The sequence below is a fragment of the Empidonax traillii genome, unplaced genomic scaffold (assembly GCF_003031625.1).
Source record: "Empidonax traillii isolate 1590-97213 ecotype Southwest subspecies unplaced genomic scaffold, ASM303162v1 scaffold387:size635111, whole genome shotgun sequence".
Classification (NCBI taxonomy): domain Eukaryota; kingdom Metazoa; phylum Chordata; class Aves; order Passeriformes; family Tyrannidae; genus Empidonax; species Empidonax traillii.
The window spans coordinates 609,101-625,733 of NW_020955580.1; the positions used below are offsets into that span (position 1 = coordinate 609,101).

General features: G+C 48.6%; 1 protein-coding gene across 1 annotated transcript in view; it reads right to left on the reverse strand.

The window, feature by feature from the left end:
- SGPL1 (sphingosine-1-phosphate lyase 1) overlaps positions 1 to 15,621 on the reverse strand; it is a 31,264-nt gene extending 15,643 nt beyond the window's left edge. The window contains exons 1-6 of the mRNA XM_027893378.1: positions 15,491 to 15,621; positions 7,022 to 7,187; positions 5,054 to 5,121; positions 3,144 to 3,291; positions 1,739 to 1,818; positions 282 to 410 (exon numbers count right to left, since the gene is read on the reverse strand). Coding sequence (XP_027749179.1) covers positions 282 to 410; positions 1,739 to 1,818; positions 3,144 to 3,291; positions 5,054 to 5,121; positions 7,022 to 7,187; positions 15,491 to 15,493 — 594 coding nt within the window. The 5' untranslated portion in view covers positions 15,494 to 15,621. The remainder of the gene's footprint in view (positions 1 to 281; positions 411 to 1,738; positions 1,819 to 3,143; positions 3,292 to 5,053; positions 5,122 to 7,021; positions 7,188 to 15,490) is intronic.
- Between the last annotated feature and the right edge of the window lie 1,012 nt (positions 15,622 to 16,633).

Genomic DNA, 16,633 nt, shown 5'->3' on the forward strand with positions numbered 1-16,633 from the left:
TTGCCAGCTGCCATCGAGCCTGTGTCATTTAAAAGCGTGGGGGAAAAAAAAAGCTGAAGTAAATAGTCTTGTCTAGAGAACTATTTCCCTGAGTTAAATTGTCTCATAAAGCTTCACCAAGAAGAAGAATTAAGCAATCCTATCATACAGACACGGAATTGGCACGGAATATCCCAGAGTGAGCTCAACCTCAGTCTCATCTGCAGAGCGTAAGGTGCCTTTGCACTTGTCAGGAGTTAAAAATCCCCAAGGTGCTCAGGAAGTTAAGACAGACTACTTACAGCACCACAAGACTTGGGGCCCCCGTTGAAGAGCGTACAGGCAATCCTCACCACCTCCGCTTCCATCTTCCTCAGGCCAGGGAAGATGTCCGGGTGGAGAGGGTTACTCCAGGCAAACTCTTCGTACACCTTCAGGAAACGAAGGGAGAAAGTCAGCCTTGCAGATGGAGGGCTGGATTATCAGTGCAGCTTTGAGAACTCCCCACGTGCACTGCGGGAGTAAATTAGCTGCTTTTAACCATAAGAACGCCGCGGATCTCCTTGGACTTAACTGCTCCTGCTAAAGTAAATGCCACAAGCTAAGAAATAAAATAAATCTAAAAACGTGTTTCTCTAGGGCATTTTGATCTCTGGATTGATTCTATAACATATCAACCTCTCTTGTTGTAAAGACAATTTCTAGAAAAGGAACGGCAAGCGCCCTGCAACTGCTTCACACAAAAGAGGCCAAAAAGCTTCCTTTGCAGAACTAGTTTTCAAGTTTACTATTAAGGGAGAATTCTGAAGCACAAAAAAAAAAAAAAAATATAAAGCACTAATGCCCACCCACACCACAACACAAGTGGATGTGGAAACCAGTATTTCGTGCTTTTCTGCAGTTGTGGACTCACAGGATGTAAGGCTGGAACAGGCCAGTTCCAACCTCCTGCAGTCCAGATCAAAAAGCAACCGCAGGGATGTTAAAAGAAACACAGCAGAACAATCAGCACAAACAGAGGGAATGTTTCCACAACACTCTGAGGCCCCACCAGAAAGGCTGCTCTGAGCTCTGTGTTTCCCTTGAAGTGGCAAAGAAAATGTCAACAGGAGGAAGAAAGCAGCAACAGCAACCACCAAACAGAGTTCGTTACACTTGTTACAAAAGTTGTTCCCAGGAGCAGGACTTCCTTTCCTAGCAGAAGAACTCTGGGAGGAAATATACTTGCAAACAGACCTTTAGGCTGTTCAGGTTCTTCTCCAGCCTCCTCAAAGGGACAAGTTCCTCAGTAGGTAAACAGACCTAACAAAGACACCACTGAACCATGCCAGTGCTCCACTGTTTAAGATTTGGACCACTCAGTTGAGCCAAAAAAAAAAAAAAACCAACCACTTTACAAGCTTGTCTCTTATTTAAACCAAGAGGGATTTAGTTTTGCTCAGTGGAAGTTGTCCCAGTACCAGTTTCCAGTTCACTTGTAAGCAGCTTCTTACCTTCTCACTCAAAACACCTCACCTGACTGGCCCAGTTGTCTCTACGAGGGGTTTTTGCAGGGACAGTGGCATGGCCAGATTGATGCTGCTCAAAAGCTCTGCTACTAATTCCTCCTACATTTACTCCAAGCTGCTTACAAACTCAGGCAGCCTGAAGTTCTTCATCTTCCCTGTTTATTCTGAGGTGCTGGGACAGCACAGAGGGGGTTTCTGGTCGCCCTGAAGATGCAGAGGGCACCCGCAAGGTCGGACTGCTCGCAATTTACCTTCACGAGCAGCTGGGTGAGCTTCTCTTCACCACTGTAAACAGTACCAGAGACCTTCCCGTCCTGCCAACGAACGTCTCCTGAAAGAGAGGCAAGGGCACAGCGCTCACAAACACAGCCACTCTCGGGAAGTGTGGAAAAGTGCGTGGAAAAGCACCCTCAGATCTACAGGTGAGAGAGCTTTTTTGAGAGTTTCCCCGGGTTTTGTGCCCCAGAGGCAGCTGTGCGTGAGGCTGAGCTTGGCCAAACAGCGAGTAAACAATGACTGAAGAGTCAGCACGTAACACACAGCAAGCAGGCAGTTATATTAATATGTAATCCACTTAATCCCCATCAGTCTCCCCAGACTGCCGCTCAACCAGCTGAACGCTAAATTGGCTAAACTGAAGCCACTGTCAAAGAGCAGCCACCACCACCGCAAGCTGAGGTGAGATGGGAAGGCCAAGTTTGTCCTGTTAAAACCTACAGCACACCAGGCACCTCAGGGAAATGCCACCCAAACCAGCATTTCCAGGCAACTTCCAAAGGGGAGTGTGTGGAGGGGCAAGGAGGAAGCCTCAGGAGAAGAAAAATCAACCCAGTGAAGGAAGGAAACCATAATTTAAGGGAAAACACAGACAGAAGCAGCACTAGTGATACACACCAGCAGAAAAGAAGGAAGTTGTTACAAGATAATCTGCTGTGAATCTGCTTCTGAATCTGGAGTAGATGCACTCTTGTAACAGAAAATTCAAGGCACTTCTCAAATTTGGGATAGGAGCAGGGCAGTCATGATCTTCTCCTCTGGACAGGAAGTCACCCAGATTTGCTCATTAGGAGTAACAGTTCCACTAATCAGGGTGGAGATATTTACAGGAGAGAGAGGCAACTCAAATCAAGTGTCAAACACTGCTCAAGCCAGCAGAACATCATCATGACTCTTTTTTCCTTAAAAGGCTTTTTCAAGAGGCAAACCATTATGGTGACTTCAGTTAAGAGACACAGGCTCGGAAATTCCCTAAAAATCCTACTTGGAAGCTGCTTTTTTCGATTATGAGTATTTCCTGAAGCGCATTTCTGGTAAGAGTCGAACATCAAGGCAGCTGCTCAGAAATGCAAGCCAAAATGCATTCAGATAACTTCCTCCATACTTCTGTTCTCCTCAGCTCTCCCACCTCTCCATACAACCTAGAATTCTTGGGGAAGGAATGGAATTTCAGTGTGAATACCCAAATACAGTGCTAGAAGCCATAAACACCCATCTTAGGGGCTTCCAGAAGGTAAACAGAAAAACCTGCAAGCAAAGAGCATCAGGGATGAAATATTTAAGGGAAAACAACGAGCGGGAGTCACTGGAACTCGTTTTAGAGTGCAAGAGTAATGTCAGGTGTCTGACAGACCCCCCTCTGCTGCAGCACAGACTCACCTTTGGAGCTGTACTCTTTCATCTTCTCCAGCACTTGGGGCTGGCTCATGCCTTGCTCCGGCAGCGCTTTGATATAATCCTTTTCATCTTTCAGGAAGGATAAACTGGAAGTGACATCATTCAAGGCTGCATCAATCTTCTTTTGAATCTAAAGAGAAAGGAAAAACCTATGGAACAGTGGCACTGGCCACACTATAAATATTGGAGTGTGTGCAGGACAGAACCTCCTGGCTACGTGAGTGGCGCTGAGCAGAACAGACAGGAACTGCCTCAGCTCCGTGACCAAAGAGCCTGCCAACCTCCCCCCTCCAAAAACAAGCTGCCTGGAACAGTGAACTGGCAAACAGCAGGCTCTAAACCTGTGGTGGGAATGGTGGCTGGCACAGCCCACAGCTGTGCCCATTAGGCCATGGCAGAGTGGCACTTGGGCCCCCTGCCCGGCTGCTCGACACCACCACTGCAACATCCAGACACAGGACGTTCTCTGCTGGGCATGCATGAGCAGTAGGAGCCTTGAGACAACTGCATTTTTATCCACCAAACTTCTCTAGGTCAGTTTTTAATCTGCAGAAGCCTTCAGATGTGTTCTGGTCTGTACCTCTTCTCCTCTGCCACCACACACACAGTTTAGAAACTCATGAAAACAAGAGACACTACTACAGGCACAGTGCGGAGATTTCTTTCTTCCCCACTCACAGCCTTCCACCCAGGAAACTCAAAACTTCTTGTCACAGCACATTCAAAAGTAAAGATTCTTCTTCCAGGCAACACAGGTGTTGGGATAGTGACTTTTGGACATTGGAATGCCTCAAAGTCAAGGCCTCACAGCGAGCTACTGATAGGTTATCAGCTATCAACCTACCACAGAGCAAGGACAGGGCACAGATAGGGCACAGCAGGAGTCCTCTGGCACAGGAGAGCAGTGCCAGCCCCAAGGAGGGAAAGCCTGGGCACAACAGGAATTGTACAAGGTGTCCTTTTCTAAGAGGTAGGCAAAAAACACAAGGAGAAGAGAACTTGTCTGATTAAGGGAAGGGGTGCTAGTCCTGTCCAGAGGGCTGGGGGGGGGGGGGATTTGGAGAACTCCTTCTGTGCCCACAGCAAAAGGAACAGAGTTCCTCTGTGCTACTCTCTTGATAAAATCACCTGTAACAGATCTGACCCCCCAATCAGTGTGCAAATATGCCAACACCACCGAGCAGAAAGAAGTGCCATCAAGTGTGATACCCTCATTGACCAGGTGAAACAAACCCAGCTGGGCATTTCCTCATCACTAAGCTGTTAACGTGCTAAAACACGCTGACACCTGTGCTTGCAAGTTCCCGTGCAAAAAAAAAAAAAAAAAAAAAAGAAAAGCATCTCCCAAACCACAGCTCGTGTCATTTTAATGATTGCACAAAGTTCTGATAGCCTTGTGCTATAATGCTAACTGCTGCTAATAGTTTATCTGAGCCCTAAACTAATCGTGGCCAGTTCCCTGATTAAAAGAAATATCCTTCCAGGTTGCACAACGTGGCTATCTCACACCTGACGTTGTTTCAGCAGAGCAACTCAAGTCCAATCCTGTGCTCCCTGTCCCAGAATTACAGTTATTTTCTTGAAACCTAACAGTGAGGAAATGTTACTGGAAAGCTCTGTTACCACACCGGTTCTTGGTTTAAAAAAAAAAGTAAAAAATTAAAATGGAGGTGGCACCTCCATTTTCTGAGGTTTCTGATATTATGACAAAAAGAATAGGCAGAAATTAAACCTGTCATTAAACCAGGTGGCAGTAGAAGACATTCCAGATGTATATCCTTGGATAATTATGGTCACAGTGGCGTGACAAAGATGCACAGAAGTGTGTATTCTCCAAGAGAGCTGAAGCAAGGACCTGGGATAACACCAGAAGTAGTTGTTCCAATACTTACTATGGCCCCAACAAGTGGCATTTTTCTCAGCAGTTTAAAGAACTGCTTTTTAGTTCGGGACGTCAAACCTGAAAGAGAAAAGTTAGAAGTGAATCTGCAATGAGTCAAGGAAAAAAAAAGAAAAGGACTGTGAGCACAATACTTCTTATACAGCCCATGATCCAGGCTCAGCATTCCCGATCCAAGCTAAAGTAACACGGTGACCAAGGGGATAGATGAGCAGATTGAAGAGCAAGGCTCAGGAGTGGACCTTGCTATGGAAACAACATCTGGACTGCAGAACAGGAGCCATCCACAGGAATCCATGATTTGACTTGCTTTCTTACAAGGGAGTTCACATCCACCTGTGGAATTTTATAGGAAGGAAGGGGATTTTAGGGTTTGCCAAAGGAAAGGTCTCCAGCAAAAAGGGAAGGTACTTTTGGAAATTATCTTGTGCCTCTTCAGGCCAGAACAGCACTAGAAAACACTCAGGATGTGAAACAGGCTCCCAGACCAAAGGAGGAAACAGGGACATCTGTGGCCATGCCAGCCATGGCACACACAAAGATTTACCCCCTGTGAGGCCACCAGAGATGGGAAACGTGATGCAGTGGGAGGTGACCCAGAGAAAGGGGATGCACAGAGGGAAAAGCACAAGTTGCACCACTTGAATGAGAGAAGCCACTGATGACAAGCACTGGAAAACTTCTAGGGTAGCTCTATAGGCAGGAATGAATTCAGGATGACACAGAAGCTTTATAGCCACCAAAAACATCTTGCAAGTCCTGCAGGCGTTTCACTTGCACACCCAGAGGACACTTACACCAAGAAATAACTCAATACAAGTTTAAAAAAAAATCAACCCTTTTAAGGTTTGGCAATTTTATCTACACTTGGCCTCCCGCTTCAGATGTACAGTTTGAAAGGCTACCTAAGGACACTAATTGGAACACTCTGCAGCAAATACTCAATGCTCTGACAACAGTTCTGCTGCACATCTCACTGAGCACAGTTTCATTATTAATTTTCTCAGTGAGAAAAGACTTCAAACTCCCAAAAAATCCAGACAACCTTCCAAGTCAACGCTTTAAAAAAATACACTGTGCAACAGCACAAATGCTAGCCGAGAAAATAACATAACCCTGTCCTGAGCAAAAGCTTCACACCAGTTTGTTCCTTACAGACATTCCCACTGTTCAAAGAAAAAGGGCTGCTTGAGAAACAGAGGTTGACATCAAGTTACAAACTTGGCTGTTTTTGACAAACTGCCACTGGAGTGTAACCCTAAGGCCCGTGGGAAATGAAAAGCACCGTGTTCTCCGAGGGCAAGGCGGTGATCTCTGGCCATCACACAGCCAGGGCAAACTGCGAGTTCACCAGGAGAGATCCCACTCTCAATATCAGGAGTCACTCAAAAGAGGAAGAGAGTCTGAAAATAAAATAAAACTTAAAAAGAAACAAAACAAACGAGCAAAAAAAAAACAAAACCACCCAAACAAACAATACTCGCACCACCACCATACGCAATTATCCTGAACATCCTGAAGATGAAACACGCCTCCAACGCCAAATCAAAACCAGGTCTCCTCTCCCAGCAGGAAGGGAAGCAACAAAGGGTTATCCAGACACTCTGCAGCAGTGACTCAGTTCCCAGGAACCCGGCTCTGGGATAAACCTCCCCGGGGGCTTGGGCAACCAGAGTGTTGCTCTAACAAGTAAATGGTCCAGCCAAAAGAAAAAGGGAGATGGAAAGGGAAGGAGACAGAGGCACATTCCAGGCTGGGCTGCTGCACCCTCGGAAGGAATGGGAGCGCTCCATTGATCAGTCTTCACCCTAATTTGGAAGAGGGCTTTGTTGACAGCACAAAGTCTGTTTGAACAAGTGTTTGTCCTCCTTTCACCCTCTTTCCCTTCCACTCCACCCGGGGAACAACCCTCCCCCCTTCCCTCTAAACACAGGAAAATCCCTCCTTTTCCAGTACTCACTCTCAGGCTGGAAGAGGAAGCTGTGCAGCCACACACTCAGAAGGGTAGAGGAGAAGGTCAAGCCGATGAGCTGCCAGGGTTCAAGTCCAGCACATCGGGCGTTCACAAAGCCCGTTGCTTTCTCCCAGTACACGTGGAGGACTTCCTTGTAGGGAATAACGGCATCCTGGGCAAAGGAAAACAGGAACGATGCTGAGAGAAGTTCATTTGAACGCAAATGGGCCATCAAAAAAAAGTCTTATTGTTGATTAAAAAGGTGCTTTCCGGCATGCAGACCTCATGCTCTCCTTAATTCCTGCAAACAGGAGATGGTTTTCAGCCACCTCCAGTTAAGTGATAAAAAAAATACACACCTTGAGGGACTTCAGGTGTTGAGAGGGAAGCGCCAAGAGCAGAGGAGTGAAATATGGTTCTCTGCACAGTCCCAAGAACCAGCAGGTCTTACCGTGGGCCAAAGAGAAGCAACTGGGTTAATATTTATTTCCAAGGAATTATCAGGTGCTGAGTGAAGGTGCCACCAAAACAGGGCTGGACTTTTTAAGGAAGATGCAAACACTCAGCAACTGCTTAAATTTAAAGTCTAATTAGCACGTGTAATAACAATTCCATCGTCAAAACAGGAATTACTGACAGGATGGAATCCAAGTGCATCATCAATAGCTTCAAGCCAGATGCTCTTCAAGAGCATCAGGACAGGGTGAAGAAAATCAGGTGTGCACAAGAGGAAAGGGATCTAAACAGGGGTCCTTCCATCCAATTCTCTGGAAAAAGGTTTCTAGAGAGAAGAATAAAGAAGAATCCACGCTTTGTTTGGAGCTATGACTAATGATGACAGTTTGGGGGGGTGGGGGGGGGAGTTGTTGCATGTTACAAACGAAAGCTTGTGCCTTTTTACTTCACTTTTTAAAGCTTTATCAGCTGACCTCAGAGCCCTGTTCCCTTTTAACCAGCCATCGAGCCTAGTTTTGCCCAGTTTTCCACGGGAGATTTTTTCCAGCACTAGAAAGCTTCACCCTCCCAATAACAGGGAAAGTACATGGGACCTTGGAAAAGATTTGTTACTAAAACTTTGGAAGGAGAACTTAACTGGGTTTTTCTTAGGGGGTAACATGTCATTCCAATACAACTGGAGAGGTTACCAACAGCCTCAAAGGAGCCACGTTTTTCCAAATAATCAACGGAGAAAGGCAGGATTCCTTACCAAAAAAAAAAAAAAACAACACTAATGAATACTCACTACTCTGGAAAAGCACGGGCTGAAGGGACATGGGCAGAATTCGGCAAAACCGGGCAGTGAGAATGCAAATTCGCACCTCTTCACTCGGCAAAGGGCAATTTAAAAAACACACCAGGCACTCCAGCGTCCAAAACAAGGCAGCCACACCAACCACTGTAATTAGGCAATGTCCCAGCTAATAATGCCCAGTCCTCCCAAGTCCGCTCACCACAAAGCCGATTTAACCCCAGAATTTAAGGGAAGAGCCACCTTTTCCAGCTAACCAGAGGCGGTACTTAAGTTTCAGAGAATACTGTAAGCTATAAGCCCTCAAATCAAAACGGAACACGACCTTCGAGACAAAAAAGTCACTTTTCAGTCAATGGCCAAGTTAAAAGAAATAAAACTGGCACGAGATCGATGTGGCTCTCGGAGAAAGCTCCGGGCAGAAGATCCCAGCTGACTGCGTGTTTCGTGGTCAAATCACACAATCCCCACTGAAACCCCCCCGAGCACTGATACCTGGTAGCTAAACGGCAATTCCGAGTTTTTGAACAGATAAGAGAAGATTTGAATCATGTTAATTCCAAGCCACTGAAGAATTTCTTTCTCTTTCTTGCTTTGAAAAACAAACAAACAAACAAACAAACTGAAATCAATCCCTAAAAATACAGTTTGAGCGGGTAATTTTCTCTGTATTTCTCAGTTTCCTTCTTCAGTCATCTTGTACTTTCACAAGAACTTGAAGGACGAGATTGATCAATTTAGGAGAATGTTAAAAACAGGGATTAAAAAAACCAGTAATAATTGGCATGGAAGACAAATTAGCAATGAAATGCAACTCTCCAGATCCCTGGCTAACTATGAACTCAGGTTTTTTTTCCCCAAGTGTTTCTTTGCCCTAAAATACCAGCGATCTGTACTTTCTGAATTATTAACTTAATGCTAGAGAAAGCAGGGGGCATTCAGAAGGTTGCACTCAAATGTTTTTATCACACCCAGGAACATGCTGGGTTAAAGAGGCTTATAAAAATGAGGGAGAAAATATTTTTTACACAGGCAGGGTGACAGGAAAAAGGGGAATGGCTTCCCACCATCAGAGGGGAGGGTTCGATGGGATATTGGGAAGGAATTCTTCCCTGTGAGGGTGGGCAGGCCCTGGCACAGGTTGCCCAGAGAAGCTGTGGCTGCCCCTGGATCCCTGGAAGTGTCCAAGGACAGGTTGGATGGGGACTGGAACAACCTGGGCTGGTGGAAGGTGTCCCTGCCCGTGGCAGGGGGTGGGACTGGATGAGCTTTAAGGTCCCTACAACCCAACTCATTCCAAGATTCTACAGGATTGCAGTCCCAAAGCACTTCCTCATTCCAGAGGGAGGAGGCAGGGGGGGATAAACAGCCTCTGTTCAGCCCAGCCATTGGAATCCCTTCCCCTGCAGCCCTGGAGGTGCTGCTCATGACAGAGTGAAAAAATACTACTGCTTCCTCAGCCCGCCTAAAGAAAACAAACTGACCTGATTTTAAAGCTGCCTACGGGACAGCATTTCATGTAAAACAATAACCTGCTTATTTGTGAAGGCATCAAAAAAAAAAAATATAAGTTTCCCTTCCCATTATAGGAGAGTAGATAAGCTGGGTTTATTTCCATAAGAGAACCTTCCCTGCTCAAAAGCTTCATAAGACACAGGATTATTTCAGAGGCAGTTAAAAAACCCAATTTATGAGCACACCAAAAAGCTGGGGGGGGGGGGGGGAAATCTCCACTGGAGGATTTGTTTTTAATTCTCAGAGCAGTAGCGCAGAGCCAGGTATCAGATAAAATACTAATTGCTATCATTAGGACTTGCAGTGTTCATTTGTACCCATATTAATGCACTCAGCAACCCCAGCCGTTTACATATTGAATTTTTAGCTCCACAGATTAGGAACATATCCTTAGTACTTTATTTCTAAAAGCCATTAGCTTGCTGAGCTGGTTCCAGGGACAGCACTTACGCCACTACAAAAGAGGACAAATTAACTGCAGTAATGCTCTTCTGTCCCAGATGATAGAAAAGATGAGGGGGGGAAAAATGCCAAAGCTAACGAGAGCACATTTTGCAGTTTTGCCAGAACAGCATTTCCTCGGCTTAAAAAAAAAAAAAAAAAAAAGAGGCTTAAAAAAAAAAAAAAAGAAGAGAGACAGAGGACCTCAGACTTTTGTTACAAGTGCCTCCTGTTTCTGACACCGTAAAGTGGAAGCACCGTCTAAGTTTACCTGCGGCAAGAGCAGCAAGAAAGGTTTTATCAGCTCAATTTCCTTTCATCAGAAGAGCATTTAAAGTGGGGCCACAGAATAAAAGTAGCTTTTAAAGGTAAGTTTATTTTGTGCAATACCACGAGTCTTAGGCTGACTGTGCAATAGGAACTGCTAAGATCATAGAACAGCCTGGGTTGGAAGGGACCCTAAAGATCATCTCATTCCAACCCCTGCCACGGGCAGAGACACCTTCCACTATCCCAGGTTGCTCCAAACCCCGTCCAACCTGGCCTTGGACACTTCCAGGGATTCAGGGGCAGCCACAGCTTCTCTGGGCAGCCTGTGCCAGGGCCTGCCCACCCTCACAGGGGAGAATTCCATCCCAATATCCAATCTAAACCCACTCTCTGTCAGTTTACAGCACGTTCTCAGCTTCCACCTGAATCCACACATATTCCCAAACCAGGGACGCTCTGAGCACCTCCCCATGCCCGAACCTCAATGTTTGTCTTTGCCATCTGTCCTTCCCTCACATCACCAGAGCCACGGAAAGGAGGTGGCACGTCACACTACTCAGTGGGTAGTAAATCAAGGCCAAGGGAGATGGCTCAGAGACAGCACCAGCCAGGTCAACCCCGAGGATGGGAACACATGCAATACCAGTACTGCCGCTGTAATTAAAGCCTCTGCTCCAAGACAACAAGTTATCCCAAGGAGACGCTTCCTGACTGGAAGCAAACCTCACAGAGGTCCTAAGCAGAAGGAAGAGCTCAATTAGCCCTGCCCGAGCCGACACCTCGCTGCCTGCACGTGCTCTGGCCGCAAAGGGCACGGTCAGGATGCTGTCACTACACGGTGCAACCACCGGACTCGCAGCCCGGCAGCTTCCTAGGGGAGAGCCAGGGAATGGGATTGAGCAACGCCCGCCCAGCCTGGGAGGGTGCTGCGTGTGCCCGCAGCGTTTGGATTCGCACCCCGGTAATGACTCTGCTCCTCCCTCCCTCCCTGCCTGCCCGCCTGCCACCCCCAGCCTGACAAATATCTTTACACAAGCGCCAGGTGGAGGATATTTGTTAGTCAGCTCCTAATTACAGCTCGGGGTTTGGACCACGTGCTGCGTCCCCCCTCCCCGCCCATCACCAAAGGATGTGGGCACGTGGAGCAACACCGGATGCAGGATCTCTCAGGAATCAGAAATCATCAACTTTCAGTTGTATGGGCTGAACTAAGTGAAAGAAAAACACATTCAAGCCACGCTCATGGCTTACCACAGCTCCCCAGCACCACCAGTTTTGTCTGCGTTGCATTTATTTCCACCACTGCCACACTGAAACGTTTCCCAGAACAGCAGCAATTTTGGGCGGGTTTTTTTTTGCCACGTACAGTGTCAGCAAAATGAATGTATGTATGGACTACCCCACCGGCCCTGAGATCTCAAGAGGAGTGGCTAAACGATGGCTAATTATAGCTTCGGCACAAAAACAAACAAGGCAGCAACTCAGAGTAAGAGCAGCAGCATTCCAGCTTCCACTGCAGAGAAGGAATGTAAAACTACCAAAACACGATGGAGCAAGGCTGATTCGAGGCTCAGAAAGTGGACAGTTTTTACAGTAACCCAAAGGACTCCAAAATCGGGTGCCAGTTCAAATTTCATTTAACCCAAAAGCCAGCACAAGGTGTTCTGTGTGTGTTCACTTTGCTCACTGCAACAAATCAGTTTCTCTGAGTTTCTGCAAACGTCTGGGCGCGCTCCAGGCAGCACAGATCTCACAAGAGACAAGGATCCACCCAGTCACAAACTCATCTGTGGGCCACCAGGTCCAAGAACGTGCAAGGAAACATCCTCTCCCTGCACCCGTGATAATTCGGATAAAAGAAGCGCTGGGACTCCTCTGGACATATCCCTCCACCTGGTATCCTCTCAGCTGTGGATCACTTCTGGAGGATAAAATGGGTGTTTATTTGAAATATTTTGAGAGTTAGCTGGGTGCCACACAGGGGCACACACGCAGCATTAAAGGATAAAGCCTTGGCGGGAGCTGTCTGGAAGCAGAGCATGGCATGGCAATTGTTCTGGGAACAGCCATCCCCGAACAAAGGCAGCACCAAGCCCTGGCACAGCTCCCCAGCAGGGTTATGCAAGCCTCTGACAAAGCCCCCAGTATCAGCACAAACTGAATGCTGCCATTATACATTAAGGGCCCTGCTCCTGGGCGAGTCTGTCCACGGGGCAGGATCCCCAGAAATTATCTTATCAAACACCAACGCGCAGAACCCTTCGACCCCGAGATACCTCGTCCCATGCCCTTCCCTCCACCACGTGGCACAGGTGGGTCTCAGGAGAAAGGAGAGGCAAAGGAAACGCTCAGAACACGAAGGATTCCAAGGGGCTCTTACCTGCGAATTCCCAGGAAACACAAATCTTCCTTAAGGAACAATGGATGCGCCACAATAACGACAGCCAAGAGACCAGCACACCTGCTGCTGGATCAAGGGACAGAACCCTGAATCTCAGTCCACACCACGCTTTAAGGACAGGACTAAGACATACCCCAAAGCCCCTCTCTCTACACCAACCAGTACAAGCCACAGCCATGTGCCAGCATACAAAGATTTCAGCACTAAACACGCCAGGAGGAAGCTCTGCTGACATGTGAAAGGGAATGCCTTGGACTGCCTGGGATGCAAGGAATGGCAGCAATAGAATCGCAGGCTGGTTTGGGTTGGAAGGGACCTTAAAGATCATCCAGTCCCACCCCCTGCCATGGGCAGGGACACCTTCCACTAGCCCAGGTTGCTCCAAGCCCCGTCCAACCTGGCCTTGGACACTTCCAGGGATCCAGGGGCAGCCACAGCTTCCCTGGGCAAGCTGGGCCAGGGCCTCCCCATCCTCACAGGCAAAAATTCTGTCCCAGTATCCCATCTAACCCTGCCCTCTGTCAGAGGGAAGCCATTCCCCCTTGTCCTGGCACTCCAGGCCCTTGGAAATAGTCTCTCTCCATCTTTCTTGTCAGCCCCTTCAGGTCCTGGAAGGCCACAATCAGGTCACCCCAAAGCTTCTCCTCTCCAGGCTGAACAATCCCAGCTCTCCCAGCAGAGCTGCTCCATCCCTCTCATTTTGGTGCCTCCTCTGGACTCTCTCCAGCAGCTCCATGTCCTTGCTGTGCTGTTCCCCAGGGCTGGAAGCAGCTCTGCAGGGGCGGGGGGGTCTCACCTGAGGGGCAGAATCCCCCCCCGTTTCCTGCTGCCCACGCTGTGGGATCAGCCCAGGGCACAGGGGGGGTCTGGGTGCCAGCACACACAGCTGGGACATGTCCAGCTCTCACCCACCAGCACCCCCAAGTCCTTCTCAGCACTTCTAGGTAAAAAACCACATCACTCCATTTCCAAAAAACTGTGTATGAACAGATCAGGCCTTCTGAGACAATCCCCAGTGCGTGCCTGTGGTGGGAGCAACCAGTGCAGGAGGAGACCAGGTAAAAGCTACACCTTTTTACGCCCAGAACTGTGTGCTTGGAAGAAGAGAGGAGCAGCACCTCAAACTCCTCACACAGAAAGGGGGCTCTGCTGAATCCCTTTTACCACGGGAGTCACAGCAAGGCTGTGATCGCTGCCACGGCCAGGCAAACCACACACAAATAAACGCTGTGATTGGGGTTATCTCCACACCACCGAACAGCGCTGGAGAAATCTGGGGCAGGGAGCGAGGCGTCAATCACCTCAGCAGACCCTCCCCACCCCCGCCTCGCTCGGGTCAGCAGTTCAGCTTGGAATTCGAAGGGGAGTAAGAGGGTGGGAAACTCCGAGGGGGGCTGGAAGTGAGCAAGCACATGGGAGAAGCAACATTTTTGTCCACCTAGGTAAGAACACTTCCAGTGCCTCACGCTCCCTCCTGCTAAGGTCGTGGGAAGGATCGCAGAGTAAAACCACAGTTTAGGATAAAACGTTCCGTGTCAGTGTTTCTCCAGAGGAAACACTCGGCCCCTGAGTACAAAGCCAACTTCCCTAGCTTTCCAGAAACCAGGAATCCCGTGCAACAGCTAACTGCCCAGCCTAATGAACAAAAGAGCAGACCCGAGCAGGTCTTCCAGGTGCAATAAGTAGCGGCTTTCCCCGCAAAGCCTTGGCACGGAGGGACTAAGGAGAACAGCCTGAGCACACAGCACGGCTCCCTGCAACCCCAGGCCAGTCTGGACCACCCCGAGCACAAGATGCGCCGCATTTACCCAGTTCCACATTCTGGCAGCTGAAACCAACCCCAGCACAAGCCGTGCTGTCCCAGGCGCAGCTCCACGCCCGAGTGGGAAGAAGCAGCAGCAGCACTTGAGTGTTTGGGAACGGAGTGACCGTGACCAAGCGGGGGAAAAAGCAGCAGGGCACAGATAATGCTGTTTCATCTGCCACCCAGCAGCAGCTGTGATTTCGAGGTAGCCCCCTGACGGATTAAAAACAAAACAAAACACCTAGTGGCCCTTCCAGGTTTGAGGAATTGGAAGATAACACGCCATGCCACGGCATGCCGGATCAGGCTGTAATTCCAAGCAATCCTGAAGTTTGCTTCTAGCTAAATAAAAAACTGATAGTCAATAAGCAAAATAGGAGTCAGTAAGCAAACAGGGTGTCTAAAAAACAGGAGTCAGTAAGCAAACAGGGTCTCTAAAAATATAATAATCAATAAGCAAACAGGATGTCTATCAGCCAGACAGGCACCTTCACCAGAATTCCAGAGGAAAACGCGATTTCTACCCCAGCTGGGTGAAACAAATACACAGAGACAGGGGAAAACGCCCTTTCTAACCACCCCCCCCGCCCTGAAACTAGATACCTCTGGGAAATAAGGGAAGCAGTGCTCGGATAAGAGGGACACATCCAGGTTTAGGGGAAAGGCACGGGCCTCACCGAGGCCCGACCGGGACCCCCCCAGGCCACCGCACCGGACAAGGCCCCGGCCTCGCAGCCTCACAGGCCGCGCCGGGACACCCCTGTGCCTCTGTTCCCCCGCGCACTCCCCGCTCACCATCGCTCCTGCTGCCGCCGCCGCCTCCTTATTCTTTCCTTCCCTCTCTTTCTTTCTTTCCTTCCTCCCTCCTTCCTCCTCCTCCTCCCCGCGGGTCCCGGCGCGGCCGCTCCGCCCCGCGGTTACCGCCCCCTGCCGGCCGCTCCCGCCCTCGGGGAGGGGCGGCGGGGAAGCCGCTCCCCTCACGGGAAAGGAGGGGAGGGGGAGTTAAAATATTGCAAACACCGGGGGGGTTTATTGTTCAAATATATCCCCCCCCAAAAAAAAAAAAAAAAACACACAAAAAAAATCCCACCAAAAAAAAAAAAAAAACCAACAAACAACAACAACAAAAAAAACCCAAACCAGAGCAAACAAACAAACGCGGTTTGTGAGCCCGTCCTGATTTGTTAATTATCCCTGTCTGAGTGCTGAACGTAAGGAGGGACCCCTTGATTCCAGAGCTCTGCACCGACACGCCGTGCATGAGGAATGCTTGGTCGGCGCAAGATCAGCTATAGATGATGACACGATTTAATCCCAGGGCTACTCCAGGAGCGCTGGAGAGGGACTTGGGACAAGCGATGGAGAGACAGAACAAGGGGGAATGGCATCACACTGACAGAGGGCAGGGTTAGGTGGGATACTGGGAAGGAATTTTTCCCTGTGAGGGTGGGCAGGCCCTGCCACGTGTTCCCAGAGAAGCTGTGGCTGCTCCATCCCTGGAAGTGTCCGAGGCTGGGTTGGACAGGGCTTGGAGCAACCTGGGCTGGTGGAAGGTGTCCCTGCCCATGGCAGGGCGTGAAATGGGATAATCATTAAAGCCTCTTCCAACCCAAACCATTCTCTAATTTTTTTTGAGGCGAGTTTTTGTTCTGTGCAAAATACAAGGCAGGAGCTACTGGCTGATATAGCATTAAACTCCAGACTGTTAATCCGTGGATTAAAATCCACTCTGCTCTGGGTGGATCAGGTGGGACCCTCATGAGACAAAAGATTGGGTGCCAGGTTTCAATCACAGTAAGCAGAATATTGCTTGGGACCAGCCTCCTACAAGCACAGTGATTTCCAGGGCAAACACCACCTGACAAATATCCAAATGGCATTTTCATGGTGGAAAGGAACATTTTGAAGCAATTGCACTGCAGAATAGTTAGAGAACCT